General features: G+C 64.0%; 2 protein-coding genes across 3 annotated transcripts; one reads left to right on the top strand and one right to left on the bottom strand.

Annotated features, from left to right (window-relative positions):
* The first annotated feature begins 4805 nt into the window (after window positions 1–4805).
* LOC102942116 (sperm acrosome membrane-associated protein 4) lies at window positions 4806–7413 on the top strand. The gene is made up of 3 exons (XM_007070428.4): window positions 4806–5013; window positions 6946–7059; window positions 7163–7413. The coding sequence occupies exons 1-3, from the start codon at window positions 4962–4964 to the stop codon at window positions 7369–7371; spliced, it is 375 nt and encodes a 124-aa protein (XP_007070490.2). The 5' UTR covers window positions 4806–4961; the 3' UTR covers window positions 7372–7413.
* A 3429-nt stretch (window positions 7414–10842) lies between these two features.
* On the bottom strand, window positions 10843–15163 carry LY6G6F (lymphocyte antigen 6 family member G6F). Of its 2 annotated transcripts, none has more exons than XM_037914103.2 (7): window positions 15008–15163; window positions 14199–14498; window positions 13512–13787; window positions 13065–13206; window positions 12802–12839; window positions 12545–12604; window positions 10843–11681 (listed from the first exon to the last, which is right to left on the bottom strand). In XM_037914103.2, exons 1-7 carry the CDS (start codon window positions 15060–15062, stop codon window positions 11653–11655), a joined length of 900 nt encoding a protein of 299 aa, XP_037770031.1. In that variant the 5' UTR covers window positions 15063–15163; the 3' UTR covers window positions 10843–11652. The 2 variants fall into 2 exon arrangements, with proteins under 2 accessions (XP_037770031.1, XP_037770032.1); XM_037914104.2 differs by having other exon boundaries at window positions 10843–11678.
* Between the last annotated feature and the right edge of the window lie 1108 nt (window positions 15164–16271).

Below are 16271 nucleotides of genomic sequence, written 5' to 3'. Positions count from 1 at the left end.
CTTTGCAGGGTCCTGGACGGGCACCCGAGTGGAGCTGTGCCCTGCAGTCGGAGGAGATGGATGAGTAGCCCAAGGAGCGGCCAGGACCGCCATCCAAGGAATGCCCCAAGGAGCTGTGCGGACTGCCGGTGGCCGAGAACCCCGAGGAGACAGAGGATCTTTGGACGACAGAGCCCTATGCCCAGACTGTGGTAGGAAGCAGCCCACAGGAACCAGACTTCAAGCCGGTTCTGCGGCCGGAGAGCGAGTCGGTGTGTTTCGGGAGGATCCCCAGTGGTGAACCCATCCACCATTATTAGGGCCCTGGGCTGGGACCCAGTGGAGTAGGGGGGGCCCGGGTCCCTCTACCCCCACCACCATCACTGACCTCAACCCTGGGGTGGCAGCTAAACCCCCTCTTTTTGTCCAGAAGGCCTGGACTGTTTTGTGGGCTCCCCCCCAGCCAGGCGGCTGTGGAGCCATAGGCTGTTTGTGCTCCGACTGTTACTTGCTGTCTGCCTGGAGTGAGGCGAAGCGGCCTCCCTCCCTCGAGAGCGAGGGACCACGACAGTGCTCTAGGAGCACCAGGAAACGGGTCTTTCTGGGATGCAGGAGGATGCAGAACGTTCTGCAGCCCAGAGCCCTTGGTGACTCTGGGCAGCCGGCAGAGCTTCTGAGTGGTCTGACTGTGGCTGGGGTGGACCTGCCATGTTGCCGTTACAGCATTACGTTTCCTAGAACGCAGGGAAACCAAAACAGGCTCCGGGGTTCATGGGGCATTTCTGGACCGGCGCAGTCTAGAGCTCTGACTCCTCTGGGAAATCTAGGGTTCTGGAATCCAGAACTGCCATCTCTCCCGCGGCCTGGGTTTGGAGGCAGCAGAGATCTTTGGGTTCTGGAATTTAGTGCTTCTCGGTGGATCCCCGCCCTTCTCGGACATCAAAACACGACGTTCAAGAATTCAGAAAGTATTTTTTCCAGAAAACATGGCACCCTAGAACTCTGACTCTCCAAGCCGCACCCTCTAGAACCCAGCGTTTTCTGACTTCCCCATCCAGGACTCCGGGGTTCGATCCTGGCTCTGGGAGGGGAGTGGGATCTAGAGGGTAGTCACTCTAGAACCCAGAATGTGCGGCCTAGAGCTCTAGAAGCCATGCACCTTGGGGCGATGAGTTCTGGAGCCAAAAATTCCACCTACGCCAGCTTTAGGCATGCCAGAACCCCGGCCCTTTGGTCAGATGTGCTCCAGAACACAGACTGATTAGCCCCGTCACTCAAGAAATGGGAATGTTCTGTTCCCGGGGGTCTAGAACCCATGGCGTTCATCTCCCCCGGGAAGTCTAGGACAGCGTTTCGCACTGACCCGTCCGTGGGCCGGTGCCACGCCCGGAGATCTCCCTGACACCGTTTAGGAAGGCAGCCAGCAGGTGCCTGATATTAAAAACGTTGAGAAATATTGCTCTAGAACTCAGAACCTTCAGACATCCAGTGTTCTAGAATGGGGGAGCCTTCCCCCCCCCCGTCCCCCCGGGCCCCATCGTGCATCTGGGAAATCCCGTTAATTCTCCTCACCCCTACCCGTTCCGGGGTTTAGGAGCACATATTCAGTGAGGAGTGGGGCTGTTCAAGGCCGGATGCCAACCTTCTACTGCTGCTGCTTAACGGCGTTATTCCGCTCACTCTTGGTTTAGAGGGCTGGGCTCTTGGTGGAGACGGCTGAAAGGTCAGTAGATGCTGCGGGGGGGGCGGGGGAGAGGGTGGTGAGGGGACTGCTCAGAGCAGGGTAATTGCCTTCTACTGCTGCCAGCTAATGGAGTCGCTCCTCCAGCTCCAAGATCAGGGAGTGGGGCTGTTGGGGGAGAGAGACCAGCTCGCTGCCGCGGATTTCGTCCCAGGAAGCGGCCGATCAGCCGTGGCCACATCGTTCCCAACGCCGTCCTACAGTCCCAAGGAACGGGTGCGGGGGGGTCTGCTGGAGAAGAAACGGCGCTCGGCCCACACTGGGAGGGGGACGCCGAGCCCCGGGAGTTACGGCGGAGCTGGGAGGAGCCCCTCGGAGTCTCGCCCGCCTGCGTCTGTCGGCCGAGGGCAGGGCCGCGGGGAGCTGTGCGTGTCCGGCGGAGTTACGGTGAGCTGAGGGTGAGTGTTCAAGGCCAGGCTGGCCCGGGGGGATGGAAAATGAGGTCCCGTCTGTCCATGCAACGGGATGGGGGGGGCGGATTCTAGAGATCCTTCACCCATAGGTATCGGGCAGGGAATGGGGCACGGGGCCTGTCCCCTCTAGGGGGCGCCGGCTCCCATCCGGCCCCAGGGTGGGGACTGGCTGGCTCAGGGGGGTAGGGAATGGGGCACGGGGCCTGTCCCCTCTAGGGGCACAAGACCCTAACATACCTTGTATAGCAACTCCTGGGTTCTACTTCTAATCTGGGACAGGAGTGGGATCCAGTGGCTTAGAGCTGTGGGGGTTGGGAGCCCGGACTCCTGGGTTCTGTTACAGCGCTGGCAGGAGAGGGGGGAGCCGTCTGCCACGGATCCGCCCGCTCGCCGTGTGACATCGATGCCGGTCCTCGCTGGGTGTGTCTGGGGTTGAAGCTCGGCTGCGGGGGGGGGCGGGGGGGGATGACACAAGGGCTGCGGCTGTGACTGATCGTCAGCCAGCTTCGCCTGGCCGGGGGCTGTGGGGTAATCGCAGCTGGGTCATCCCAGCCTGGGGTCCCCGGCCCCGCCAGGCCTGTCACACGCTCGTCACAGGCCCGTGGGAGAGACGCCCCCGCTCTGCCGGCGCCCCTCACCCCCGACCCGCAGCCCCCGGTGCCCCCCCAGCTCTGCCGGCGCCCCTCACCCCCGACCAGCAGCCCCCGATGCCCCCCCCAGCTCTGCCGGCGCCCCTCACCCCCGACCCGCAGCCCCCGATGCCCCCCCCAGCTCTGCCGGCGCCCCTCACCCCCGACCCGCAGCCCCCGATGTCCCCCCAGCTCTGCCGGCGCCCCTCACCCCCGACCCGCAGCCCCCGGTGTCCCCCCAGCTCTGCCGGTGCCCCTCACTCCCGACCCGCAGCCCCCCGGTGTCCCCCCAGCTCTGCCGGTGCCCCTCACCCCCGACCCGCAGCCCCCGATGTCCCCCCAGCTCTGCCGGCGCCCCTGACCCCCGACCCGCAGCCCCCGGTGCCCTCCCAGCTCTGCCGGTGCCCCTCACCCCCAACCCGCAGCCCCCGGTATCCCCCCAGCTCTGCCGGTGCCCCTCACTCCCGACCCGCAGCCCCCGGTGTCCCCCCCAGCTCTGCCGGTGCCCCTCACCCCCGACCCGCAGCCCCCTGTGCAATGGGGGGGCCCCCAGGTTCCCAGCCTTGATCTGCTTCACTGGGGCCCTGGCTTCACCGGCGGCCTTGAGCCCCCGGCCCCGAGCCTGGATCCCCCCCGAGCCCTGACCTCAGATCCAGCCCCCCCCGCCCCACCCCAGCCCAGCTCCTCTCCCCCAGCCCCTTCAGACCCCCGGCCTCAGAGACTGGGGGGAGGCGTCCCCAGGGCCCCCCCGCCACATTGTCATGGCGATGATGGCCCCGGTGTTGCCATGGAGACGGCCCGCCATCCAGGTGCCTTATGACCCGCGTGGGGTTCCATGACCTCTGACCTCTCCGGCGTTGCCACGGTGGGGACCTGCGACCTCTTGAGTGTCGCCATGGCGTTAACCTGGCTACGACGAGCACCATGTGGTTGCCACAGTGATGACCTCATGCGACCCTTGACCTCCTTGACCTTACCCGACCTCATGAGCGCCCTGCTGTTGCCATAGCGACGACCTCATGTATCCTGTGACCCCACTTGGCCTTTGAACTCTTTGGCTGGGTGACCTCTGACCCCTGGGCGTTGCCATGGCTGTGACCCCATGTGGCTAATCACCCCCTTGAGGCGGACCTCCCATGACCTATGACCTCCTTGGCGTTGCCATGGCGCTGACACCATGTGACCTCTCACACAGTGCCCACGATGATGTCATCGTGGCTGTGACCTCACGGGTCCTCCCACCTGTGACATCATGGCTTTGCCTCACCCACTGCCCACCGCCCCCACCCCCATGCTTCAGCCAGGGGTCCCCATGCCCCGCCCAGAGCCGCGGAGAGAACCCAGGCGTCCTGGCTCCCACCCCCACCCCCGCTCTAACCACTAGACCTCCCCTCCTGAGTCTGTGGTGTGGTGTCTGTTCTCAGTGTGGATGTGTTTGTCTATTTGTTTACCTATTTATCCCTGTTGTGTCTTTGTACCTGTTACTGTGTGTGCGTGCGTGTGTGTGTAGCTGGGGTGTAGCTAAGGCGTGTGTGTGTGTACCTGGGGGGGTGTCTAGCTGAGTGTGTGGGGGTGTGTAGCTGGGGTGTAGCTAAGGTGCGTGTGTGTGTGTACCTGGGGGGGTATCTAGCTGGGTGTGTGTGTGTGTGTACCTGGGGGGGGTGTCTAGCTGGGTGTGTGTGGGTGTGTAGCTGGGGTGTAGCTAAGGCGTGTGTGTGTGTGTGTACCTGGGGGGGGGGTGTCTAGCTGGGTGTGTGCGTGTGTCTGTGTGTAGCTAGGGTGGTTTTCTGTGTGTAGCTGGGGTGTAGCTGGGGCGTGTGTGTGTGTGTGTAGCTGGGGTGTATCTGTGTAGCTGGGTGTGTGTAGATGGCATGTAGCTGGGGCGTGTGTGTGTCTGTCTGTAACTGGAAGGGTGTAACTGTGTGTGTAGCTGTGTTGTGTTTGTGTGTGTTTACACCTAGTCTCCCGGCATTCCCGACTCTCTCTGAGTCACTAAGCATCTGCCTATATTTATACCCCTCTGCGATCATGTGTCCTGCCCCCCTTTCCAGCTGTCCCTGGCACCATGCCCCTGTCACACCTACTCCATGTGTGTGTTTGTGCCAATGTATATATATAACGGCACAGCTCACAACCGGAGCGCCTCCCCTCCAACTGCCCAGCCCGAGGACTGTCCGATCTTCCTCCCCCACGACGACCATGGGCAAACTCCTGGTTCTGTGCCTGGCCGCGCTGAGCTTTGTCGGGATCGGTAAGCCCCCAGCCCTGCCCCACACGAATCCCCCCCAACTCCCTCTCCTCCCCTCGGAAAATCTCCCCGTTCCCTGAGTCTTTGCCAGGTTCCCTTTGGAGCCCGGGGGGGGGGAAATGTGCCACTCAACAAACCAAACTGGGGGGGTGGGGGAAGAGCGGCTCTGAACAGTGTTGTTCAGAAGTGGGGGAGGGGCCCTTCCCCCCCCCTTTAGGCCTGGGGTTCAACTGCCTAAGTGCCCCACCAGCCATGGGGTTCAGAGGGGCTCGTGGGTTTTAGGGATTACACCCCTCCTCTCTCTGGCTGCAAATTGGTGAAGATTCACCCCACCGCTGACACCAATCTGGAGCTGGCAATAGCCCAGCCCCACAACCTTTCTGCTAGCCCCCAAGTCTGCCTACTTCCCAGCCCCCCTCGTCGGCAGATGGTCCCCCAAACTCGTGGCTTTTCTTGAGGTCCCAGGATGTAGCCAGAACCCCCCCCAACACACACACACTCACATTTTCTGTGGGAAACTGCACCCCCTTATTTTCGATTACCCCCTAATTTCCCCCCAGGTCGTGCCCCACCCAACAGACTCACCCGCGACCCCGATTTAACCTGCCTTTAAAAACTGTCTCCCCCGCCCGGATCTTGCACCCCAGTTTCTTCTTGGGGAGCTGGCCCTGAGAGAAGAGGGAGTTTAGTAGGATGGAGGGGGGCAGGCTGGGAGCCAGGACTCCCGGGTTCTTTTCCAGCAGACAACTCCCTTTCTTCAACCTACAGTTTGGAAATAGGTCGGGGCGGGATTGTTTTCTTGCTTCCTCACCAGTCCAGGCGACACACCAAGCTCGACTCCTCGGACCAGCGCCAGCCCCAGCCCGGGTCGCCCATCCCTGCCATTTCCCATCCAAGTGGGCAATTGGGAGATTTCTTGCCCTCGGTCCAGGCTCAGGCAGGGCGCTGGCCAGAGGTGGGGGGACCCAGAGCCCAGTGGGCAAGGGAATTTCTGTGCAGCGGACACACACCAGGGACATACACACACACACACACACATGCCTGACACACAGGGAAGGAATCTGGATTTGGTTTGGACTTGAGTGCAATTTTCCAGGCTGGGCTGTTTTTCCCGTGGTTTGAAATCTCGCTTGCCAAAATACACCCAGCTTTTCATGGGTGTGTTTTGTGTCCTTGTGTGTGTGCCTGGCTTTGTGTCGTGTGTTCTGCACTGGTTCTCTGTGGCGTGTCTCCATGGCTTTGTGGACGTGTTGTCGTGTTTGGCATGCCTGTGTTTGTGCCTCGTTTGTAGTTGTGTGTCTTTGTGTTTTGTTTTTCCTTGTGGGGTTTTGTGTGCCCATGTTTGTGTTGGGTGGGTGTGTCCTTCTTGGCGTGTTTTTGCGGGTGCCTTTATGGTTGGTTTACAGCTGTGTATTTTGTGTGTTTGTGTCATGTTTCGGATGTCTGTTGTGTGTACCTGTGTCGCTTCCAATGGTGTGAGTGTGTGCACACACACATCTCTTTGTAAGGCTATCCCTGTGTTTGTGTGGTGTGCAGCATTGTGCTTGGGTGTTGTCTGTGTCTATACAACTGTGTTATTGTGCATCTCAGTGTTTTTATATAACTCCTGTGTGTTGGGTGAAAATCATTGGGGTACTAAGGTCAGGATGCATATGAATTCCAGAATCAAGCTGTTTTTAAAGGGGCAGGGCTAAATATAAAACTGTCATTATCTATCCCACTTCTGGCACCAATGCTAGTAAATCTGATCCCACTACTTCCACCAATGCTACAGACACTGAGCCCATCTCTGCCGCCAATGCTATGGGATCCAATCCCGTTTCTGGCACTGATGCTACAGAATCCAATCCCATCCCGGCCACCAGTGCAGCCAGCTCTGCACCCTCCCCCAAAAGGGCATAGACTTGGTCTCACCCTCTCTCTCTCTGTTCCCAGGAGCAGCCCTGCAGTGCCTGAAATGCGACTTCACCATGTTTGACATCCCCTGCCACACCACCACTGTCACCTGCCAGGACGGGCAGCTCTGCGCTGTCATCCGGGGCCGTGCAGGTAACACCCCACCCTCCCCATTTCTCTCTGTCTCGTGCCCTCATTTTCTCTCCCTCTCCATTTGTCTCTTTTTCATTCCCTCTCTCTTGCTCTCTCCCCGCAGCCGGCCGCAAGCTGATCATGAAGAAGAACTGCGTTGACAAGGTGAAATGCAACACCAACGACACCTCGACCTGGGCGGGCATCACCTACAGCACCTCCTACGAGTGCTGCGAGGGCGAATTCTGCAACTCGGCCGCGGGCGCCGGGGCCCAGCTCTCCCTGGCTGCAGGGCTGGCCATGCTGGGTGCCTGGCTCGCCCGGGCCCTCTAATCCCTGCTCTGGAAGCCAGGAGGGAAGAGGAAATAATTTCTGTTGTGGGGCAAAAAAAATCCAGCCTGACATTGCCTTTAAATAGCCCCGCCCCTTTTCTTCTTAAAGGGGCACTTGTTAGCCAGAGGTGAGACCCGATCTTTGGCCTTTTCTTGGTTGTCTTAAATCATTATAACCTGGGGAGGACGGGGACAGACCCTCGGGGGTCTGTCCGGAGAAGGAAAAGTTAGCCCCCTTTCTTTCGTGGTGGCCCCTGGAACTTTTTCACTCGTTCATTCTATTTCTTTTTGTCAAGTCTCACTCTTGGTCTGATAAGCTACCCGTTGCTGCAGCCTCCAGCCCCGAAACCGGCCCCAGCTGGCGCACTGCCATTTTTGTGTAACCCACCCCAACAACAGCAACAAAAAATACCAGGGGAGCAGCTGAATTTCCCACCTGTCCCTGCCGGCTCCCGATGACACGGGACTGTCAATGAGGGAGCCGCGGCCTGCGGACAAATGCACTTTTCAGAATGGGGTGCTGCGGCCCCGTCCCCTGCTTTGAGCCCCCTCGCTGCAGCTGACAATGCCCCATTGGTGGGAGAAGTGGGATCTGCGGGGGCTGCAGCCGGGGCCAGACGCCCTGGCTCCGGCTGTCCAGGCCCCTATATTCCTCCCTCTGCCTCCCCCCACTTCCCCAAACATCTGGCCCCCATTGTTGCAATTGGCCGCACTCCTAGGGCTCACTGGCACGACAGATATCTGATGTTCACTGCCTTCCGCGCTGGCCCCGCCCACGCCTGGCCCCACGTCTTCGCCCCGCTGCAGGGCTGGCGTCGGGGTAATGAACACCCGGAAGGAGCCTGGGGGGAGCGGGACGGGGACGGGGGTGCCTGGGGGGAGGTTGGGCAGGGGCTAGAGGGGGCCGGGAGTGTTGACCCCACACAATGGCACGGCAGCTTGGTGCTGCCCCCTGCTGGCGCGGGCAGGATCAGCGCCTCGGCTTTCTCTGCTCATGTGCTCCTGAAACGCGTCCAGAATAAATCCTGTCTCGGCTCCGAACGCCCGGCGGTTGTGACTTTGTTCCTCCTTCACTCCCAACCCGCAGCCCCTGCTAGCCTGGCCCTGGGCTCCCCCCCTGCCCTGCTGGTGCCCCTCACTCCCGACCCACAGCCCCTGCTAGCCCAGCCCTGCCAGTGCCCCTCACTCCCGACCTGCAGCCCCTGCTAGCCCAGCCCTGCCGGTGCCCCTCACTCCCGACCCACAGCCCCTGCTAGCCCAGCCCTGCCGGTGCCCCTCACTCCCGACCCACAGCCCCTGCTAGCCCAGCCCTGCCGGTGCCCCTCACTCCCGACCCACAGCCCCCAGCCCTGCCGGTGCCCCTCACTCCCGACCCACAGCCCCTGCTAGCCCAGCCCTGCCGGTGCCCCTCACTCCCGACCCACAGCCCCTGCTAGCCCAGCCCTGCCGGTGCCCCTCACTCCCGACCCACAGCCCCTGCTAGCCCAGCCCTGCCGGTGCCCCTCACTCCCGACCCACAGCCCCTGCTAGCCCAGCCCTGCCGGTGCCCCTCACTCCCGACCCACAGCCCCTGCTAGCCCAAGCTGCCCCCCCCCAGCTCTGTTGGTGCCCCTCACTCCCGACCCACAGCCCCTGCTAGCCCAAGCTGTCCCCGCCAGCACTACCGGTGCCCCTCACTCCCGACCCACAGCCCCTGCTAGCCCAAGCTGTCCCCACCAGCTCTGTTGGTGCCCCTCACTCCCGACCCACAGCCCCTGCTAGCCCAAGCTGCTCCCTACCGGTGCCCCTCACTCCCGACCCACAGCCCCTGCTAGCCCAAGCTGCCCCCGCCAGCCCTACCGGTGCCCCTCACTCCCGACCCACAGCCCCTGCCCCCCCAGCCCTGCCGGTGCCCCTCACTCCCGACCCACAGCCCCTGCTAGCCCAAGCTGCCCCCACCAGCTCTGTCAGTGCCCCTCACTCCCGACCCACAGCCCCTGCTAGCCCAGCCCTGCCAGTGCCCCTTACTCCCGACCCACAGCCCCTGCTAGCCCAGCCCTGCCGGTGCCCCTCATTCCCGACCCACAGCCCCTGCTAGCCCAGCCCTGCCGGTGCCCCTCACTCCCGACCCACAGCCCCTGCTAGCCCAGCCCTGCCAGTGCCCCTTACTCCCGACCCACAGCCCCTGCTAGCCCAGCCCTGCCGGTGCCCCTCACTCCCGACCCACAGCCCCTGCTAGCCCAGCCCTGCCAGTGCCCCTCACTCCCGACCCACAGCCCCTGCTAGCCCAGCCCTGCCGGTGCCCCTCACTCCCGACCCACAGCCCCTGCTAGCCCAGCCCTGCCAGTGCCCCTCACTCCCGACCTGCAGCCCCTGCTAGCCCAGCCCTGCTGGTGCCCCTCACTCCCGACCCACAGCCCCTGCTAGCCCAAGCTGCCCCCCCCAGCTCTGTCGGTGCCCCTCACTCCCGACCCACAGCCCCTGCTAGCCCAAGCTGCCCCCGCCAGCCCTACCGGTGCCCCTCACTCCTGACCCACAGCCCCTGCCCCCCCAGCCCTGCCGGTGCCCCTCACTCCCGACCCACAGCCCCTGCTAGCCCAAGCTGCCCCCCCCAGCTCTGTTGGTGCCCCTCACTCCCGACCCACAGCCCCTGCTAGCCCAAGCTGCCCCCGCCAGCCCTACCGGTGCCCCTCACTCCCGACCCACAGCCCCTGCCCCCCCAGCCCTGCCGGTGCCCCTCACTCCCGACCCACAGCCCCTGCTAGCCCAGCCCTGCCGGTGCCCCTCACTCCCGACCCACAGCCCCTGCTAACCCAAGCTGCCCCCACCAGCCCTGCCGGTGCCCCTCACTCCCGACCCACAGCCCCTGCTAGCCCAGCCCTGCCGGTGCCCCTCACTCCCGACCCACAGCCCCTGCCCCCCCAGCCCTGCCGGTGCCCCTCACTGCCGACCCACAGCCCCTGCTAGCCCAAGCTGCCCCCACCAGCTCTGTCGGTGCCCCTCACTCCCGACCCGCAGCCCCTGCTAGCCCAGCCTTGGGGTCCCCCCGCCCCCATCCTCAGCTCTCTGAAATGCCCCGTGGGTCGGAGCTGGGACACACAAGGCCTGTGGCTCGGGCCGTGACTCAGAGCTGTGCTGTTGTGTTGTTCACACTGGGCGCGTGAGTGAGGGGAGCAGAAATTCCCCATGCCACACACGGAGTTAGCGCCCAGAGCCGGGCGTGAGCGGACAGGCTGGGCGCTCGGCTGCAGGTGGGGCTGGGTTGTGGGGGGTGAGATTGTGGAGATGGGCGTGGAGATGCTGTGTGCGTCTGTACTGGTGAATCTGTGCGGTGTGTGCCTGTGAAATTGTGGACCCGGGCACGGTCAGGTTGTGTTGTGTGTGGTGTGTATTTGTTCCCCTGAAACGCGTCCAGAATAAATCCCGTCTCGGCTCTGATCGCTCGGCGGCTGTGACTTTGTTCCTCCCTCCCTCCCGCCCCTCTGCCTCCTTGGGGAGCGTGTGGGGCAGGGCGCAGTGCAGTGGTGTGTGTGTGTGTGTGTGCGTGTGCACAGGGTGTGCGTGCGGGGCAGGGCACGGTGCGGTTGTGTTGTGTTGCCGCGTCTGTCACAGGTGCGGGTGGGATTTTGTGTGTGTGTGATTGGGTGTAGCTGTGTAAGTGTGTGTGGAATTGTGTTGTGTAGAGCTGGGTTTCTGTGTGGGTTTCGCTGCGTAGTTATAGGTGAGTGGGGGGTTGTTTTATTGTGTATATCTGCATTTCTGTGTGTGTGTGTGTGTGTGTGTGTGATTGTGTTACTGTGTCTGGTTTTCTGTGTGTGTGAGTCTGTGATTGTGTCTGAGTCTGTGCGTGCGGTTGTGGCTGGGGGGGTGTGCATGTGGTTTTGGTAGGGAGTGTGCGTGCGTGTGGTTGTGTGTGTGCATTTGCGATTGTGTCTGGTTCGGGCTGTGCGGTTGTGGTTCGGGGTGTGCGGTTGTGTGTTCTCTCTCTCAGTGTCCCCACTCTCAGCCCCACACTCCCGTCACAGACTCTGCTCTGTTCTCCTTTATTCCCAGCTCCAGACACGCCCCCTACCCTCGCCCAGTCCCAATCGGTCACCGCAGCCCCCATGGGCGGAGAAGGCGGGGGGCCGGACGCCTGGGTTCCTCTTCCAGCTCTTCCCCTTGGAAAGCCCCTCGTGGCCTCGGGGAGCCCCCGACCCTGTCCTGCGGGGGGCACTGGGTATTGACACGCAGCTTGGCCCCGCCCGGACCCCGACACAGGGCTCGAGGGGCGGCGGTCGCTCCACAGGGGCCGACGGAGCCATCACAGCTGGGCAGGATCAGCACCCCCTGCTGGGATGACAGGAGCCCACGGTCACCCCTGAAACGGGGCTGGCGGGGGGGCGGGGAATGGGGCAGGGGCCTGTCCCCTCTAGGGGGCGCCAGCTCCCACCCGGCCCCAGGGCGGGGACTGGCTGGCTCAGGGGGGCGGGGAATGGGGCAGGGGCCTGTCCCCTCTAGGGGGCGCCGGCTCCCACCCGGCCCCAGAGTGGGGACTGGCTGGCTCAGGGGGGCGGGGAATAGGGCAGGGACCTGTCCCCTCTAGGGGGCGCCGGCTCCCATCCGGCCCCAGGGCGGGGACTGGCTGGCTCAGGGGGGCGGGGAATGGGGCAGGGGCCTGTCCCCTCTAGGGGGCGCCGGCTCCCACCCAGCCCCAGGGCGGGGACTGGCTGGCTCAGGGGGGCGGGGAATGGGGCAGGGGCCTGTCCCCTCTAGGGGGCGCCGGCTCCCACCCAGCCCCAGGGCGGGGACTGGCTGGCTCAGGGGGGCGGGGAATGGGGCAGGGGCCTGTCCCCTCTAGGGGCGCCGGCTCCCATCCAGCCCCAGGGCGGGGACTGGCTGGCTCAGGGGGGCGGGGAATGGGGCAGGGGCCTGTCCCCTCTAGGGGGCGCCGGCTCCCATCCAGCCCCAGGGCGGGGACTGGCTGGCTCAGGGGAGCGGGGAATGGGGCAGGGGCCTGTCCCCTCTAGGGGCGCCGTCTCCCACCCGGCCCCAGGGCGGGGACTGGCTGGCTCAGGGGGGCGGGGAATGGGGCAGGGGCCTGTCCCCTCTAGGGGGCGCCGGCTCCCACCCAGCCCCAGGGCGGGGACTGGCTGGCTCAGGGGGGCGGGGAATGGGGCAGGGGCCTGTCCCCTCTAGGGGCGCCGTCTCCACACCTGCGCATCCCAGCCCCACGTTCTCATACAGCTGCGCTGGAGATTTGGGACCGGGAGGATCTGGAATAAGAGACAGGAGAGAAACCGCATGAGAACCGATGGGAGCTCCCGAGGGGGGAGAAATCCCTGCCCCCCCAGGTCCCTGAGTGAAGGCACCGGACACAGCCCTGCCCCCCACCCCACAATAGGGCAGGGGTGAAGGCTGGCTGCTGCCCCTAACCCTAGCGGGCCCCCCAGATCTGCAGTGAGGCACCTACCTGGATGGATGTGCGTCGGAAGGTCGCCCAGGTGTGACCTGCAGAGAGGGAATTGGGGTACGAGTGAGCAGGGGGGGTCCCTTCTGAGCCTCAGTGATGGGACCCAGGTGTCCTGGCTCCCAGCCCCCCCTCCCCCCCCCCCCGCTCTAACCACTGGACCCCACTCCTCTCCCAGAGCCCGGGAGAGAACCCAGGGGTCCTGGCTCCCAGCCCCCCTGCTCTAACCCACCAGACCCCACCCCCGTCCCCCCACCAGTACTTACCTCCGGTCCGGCCGCCCCCGCCTCCACAGCGCCGCCCCCAAGGCGAGGAGGAGGAGGAACTCCAGCGCTGCGCACACGGCCAGGGGGATCAAGGCAGAGCTACAGGTGGGTCCCCTCACATTGGGGGCGGGGGGCTCCTTCACTGCTCCCATCGCCCGGGGAAAACACAAGGGGTGAGTGAGGAACAGAACCCAGTGGTCCTGGCTCCCAGGCCCCCCTCTCTAACCACGAGACCCCACTCCCCTCCTGGAGCTGGGGAGAGAACCCAGGAGTCCTGGCTCCGAGCGCCCCCTCCCCCCCCCGCTCTAACCACTAGCCCTCACTCCCCTCCCAGAGCTGGGGAGAGAACCCAGGAGTCCTGGCTCCCAGCGCCCCTGCTCTAACCACTAGACCCCCTCTCCCACACTCCTTGCCCAGAGAACCCCGGCGTCCTGACCCCGTCCGTACCGGTGAGGTTGAAGTTGACCGACGTGCCCTTCAGCTCACACCTGACCCGGCTTTTCTGCCTCCTGGCCCCCTTGTCGCTCCTCTTCCAGCAGGCCTGGAGCAGCGACGCCCGCGAGCCCGAGAAGACGCGGTGCCGGTCCTGCCCGTCGGCGTCCTGCACCCGCTGCCCGTCGACCCTCCATGTCACCGCCGGCAGCGCCTGCCGGTCCGTGATCGCGCAGGAGAACTGGTGGCAGGTCATGTTGGCGTGGCCGGTCGGCAGCACCGTGTGGGTCCCTGCAGGGGACAGGTGGGCAATGGGGCACGGGCCCTGGCCCCTCTAGGGGGCGCCAACCCCAATCCGGCCCCAGGGAGGGGACTGGCTGGCTCAGGGGGGCTGGGAATGGGGCACGGGCCCTGGCCCCTCTAGGGGGCACCAACCCCAATCCAGTCCCAGGGAGGGGACTGGCTGGCTCAGGGGGGCAGGGAATGGGGCACGGAGCCTGTCCCCTCTAGGGGGCGCCAACCCCAATCCGGCCCCAGGGAGGGGACTGGCTGGCTCGGGGGGAAGGGAATGGGGCACGGGACCTGTCCCCACTAGGGGGCGCCAACCCCAATCCGGCCCCAGAGAGGGGACTGGTTGGCTCAGGGGGGCGGGGAATGGGGCACGGGGCCGGTCCCCTCTAGGGGGCGCCGGCCGCGACCCACCTGTGACAACATTCAAGTGGTAGGTGCTGCGGGTGGCTCTTTGCACCGAACACCAGTAGGTCCCCGTGTCCCCGTCCTCGGCCCCCCGCAGGAACAGGGAGTGGTTGGGGAACACGGAGAGCCGCTCCCAGGCCCCCGCCTCCTTCTTCAGGGCCTGAGTCGCCACGCCCCGGAATAACAGCACCGCCGGGGTGCCAGCGACACGGGTGTTGTAGGACCAGGTCAACTCTTCCGCGCCCGAGAAAGAGTCGTCCCGGCTGCAAGGGAGCTCCTGGTCCTGCCCCTTCTTGACGTAGGCATCTGCGGGAGAGGGGGAGTCACAGGGGTTAGATTTCCGGTCACTGAGACGCAGCCACCTCTGGGGTGGGGCGGCTGTTTATACAGGGATCCCTCACCCAGCACTAACATGCAGCCGCCTCTGGGGTGGGGCGGCTGTTTATACAGGGACCCCTCACCCGGCACTAACGTGCAGCCGCCTCTGGGGTGGGGCGGCTGTTTATACAGGGACCCCTCACCCGACACTAACATGCAGCCGCCTCTGGGGTGGGGCGGCTGTTTATACAAGGACCCCTCACCCGGCACTAACATGCAGCCGCCTCTGGGGTGGGGTGGCTGTTTATACAGGGACCCCTCACCCGGCACTAACATGCAGCCGCCGCTGGGGTGAGGCGGCTGTTTATACAGGGACCCCTCACCCGGCACTAACGTGCAGCCGCCTCTGGGGTGGGGCGGCTGTTTATACAGGGACCCCTCACCCGGCACTAACATGCAGCCGCCTCTGGGGTGGACAATGAAAAGCAGGTTTTTACCTTCCTCTCTGGTGAATCGCAGCTGGAGAACGAGTAAGATCCAGGTGGGGGTCATGATGCCCCGAACGCCAGGTCCTTCTGTGGGGCACCACCTGGGGGCTCTGTCTCCAAGACCAAGGAGGAAGGGACCGAAACAGAGCCGGACGTAGCTGTCTCCGGAGTGACTTGGGGGTTTGGTGGCTGGCTTATCAGGGAGGCACAGCAGCAGCGGAGGAGAGGGAAGGGGGTGAGAGAGGCAGGGGAAGAGCACTGGTGTGAACCACCCCAGAGGTGGCTGCATCTCAGCACCGGGGGAGGGAATCCCTGTATAAACAGCTGCCCCACCCCAGAGACGGTCGCACGTCAGCACGGCAAAATGTCCACCGTGATCCTTCTTTGGAGCTAGAAAATTGGTGTGACTTCAATGTGGTGCCACCGAAATGGCTGCCACGTTCCGGAGATTTCCGCCTGGCGGCACCAAGATGATCACCACATCCTGAACCCGAAGCTCTCGAGTGGGCATGAGCCCAACAGGGCAACATCAACATGGCCGCTGCATCCCAGAGACGCCAACCTGGCTTAGCTCCAATATGGTGACACCAACATGGCCGCCCACATCCCCACCGAAGAGACACCGAGTTGGCAGGAGCCCTGTAGTGGCCGACGCATCCCAGAAAAACTAACTTGGCAGAACCCCAAGATGGTGATACCAAGATGGCCGCCACATCCCAGAGACTCCATCTTGGCATAGCTCCAGTGTGGCGATACCAAGATGGCCGCCACATCCCAGAGACGCCATCTTGGCATAGCTCCAGTGTGGCGATACCAAGATGGCCACCACATCCCAGAGACGCCATCTTGGCATAGCTCCAGTGTGGCGATACCAAGATGGCCAACACATCCCAGAGACGCCATCTTGGCATAGCTCCAGCATGGCAATACCAAGATGGCCGACACATGCCAGAGACGCCATCTTGGCATAGCTCCAGCATGGCAATACCAAGATGGCCACCGCACCCCCCTACTCAGAGCCGCCAAGTTGGCCTGAGACCGATACAGCCGCTCTAGAATGGCCTCCGTGTCCCCACCCCAGCGGCCACTTGATGCCACCTCCAAAATGGCTGCCAGGCCCCCACCCAGTTGGCGTGACCCCTGCCCCACTATGCTGGCACCCAATGGCTGCCCAGTTGGCATTACTCCCAACATGGCCACTGCATCCGCACCCTGGAAGTGCCAGGCTGGTGCGACCCAGGCCGTAGTCGTGGCAACACCCCCTTTCGTTCCC

The sequence above is a fragment of the Chelonia mydas genome, chromosome 14 (assembly GCF_015237465.2).
Source record: "Chelonia mydas isolate rCheMyd1 chromosome 14, rCheMyd1.pri.v2, whole genome shotgun sequence".
Taxonomy (NCBI): Eukaryota; Metazoa; Chordata; order Testudines; family Cheloniidae; genus Chelonia; species Chelonia mydas.
This window is presented reverse-complemented; position numbering and strand designations above follow the sequence as displayed.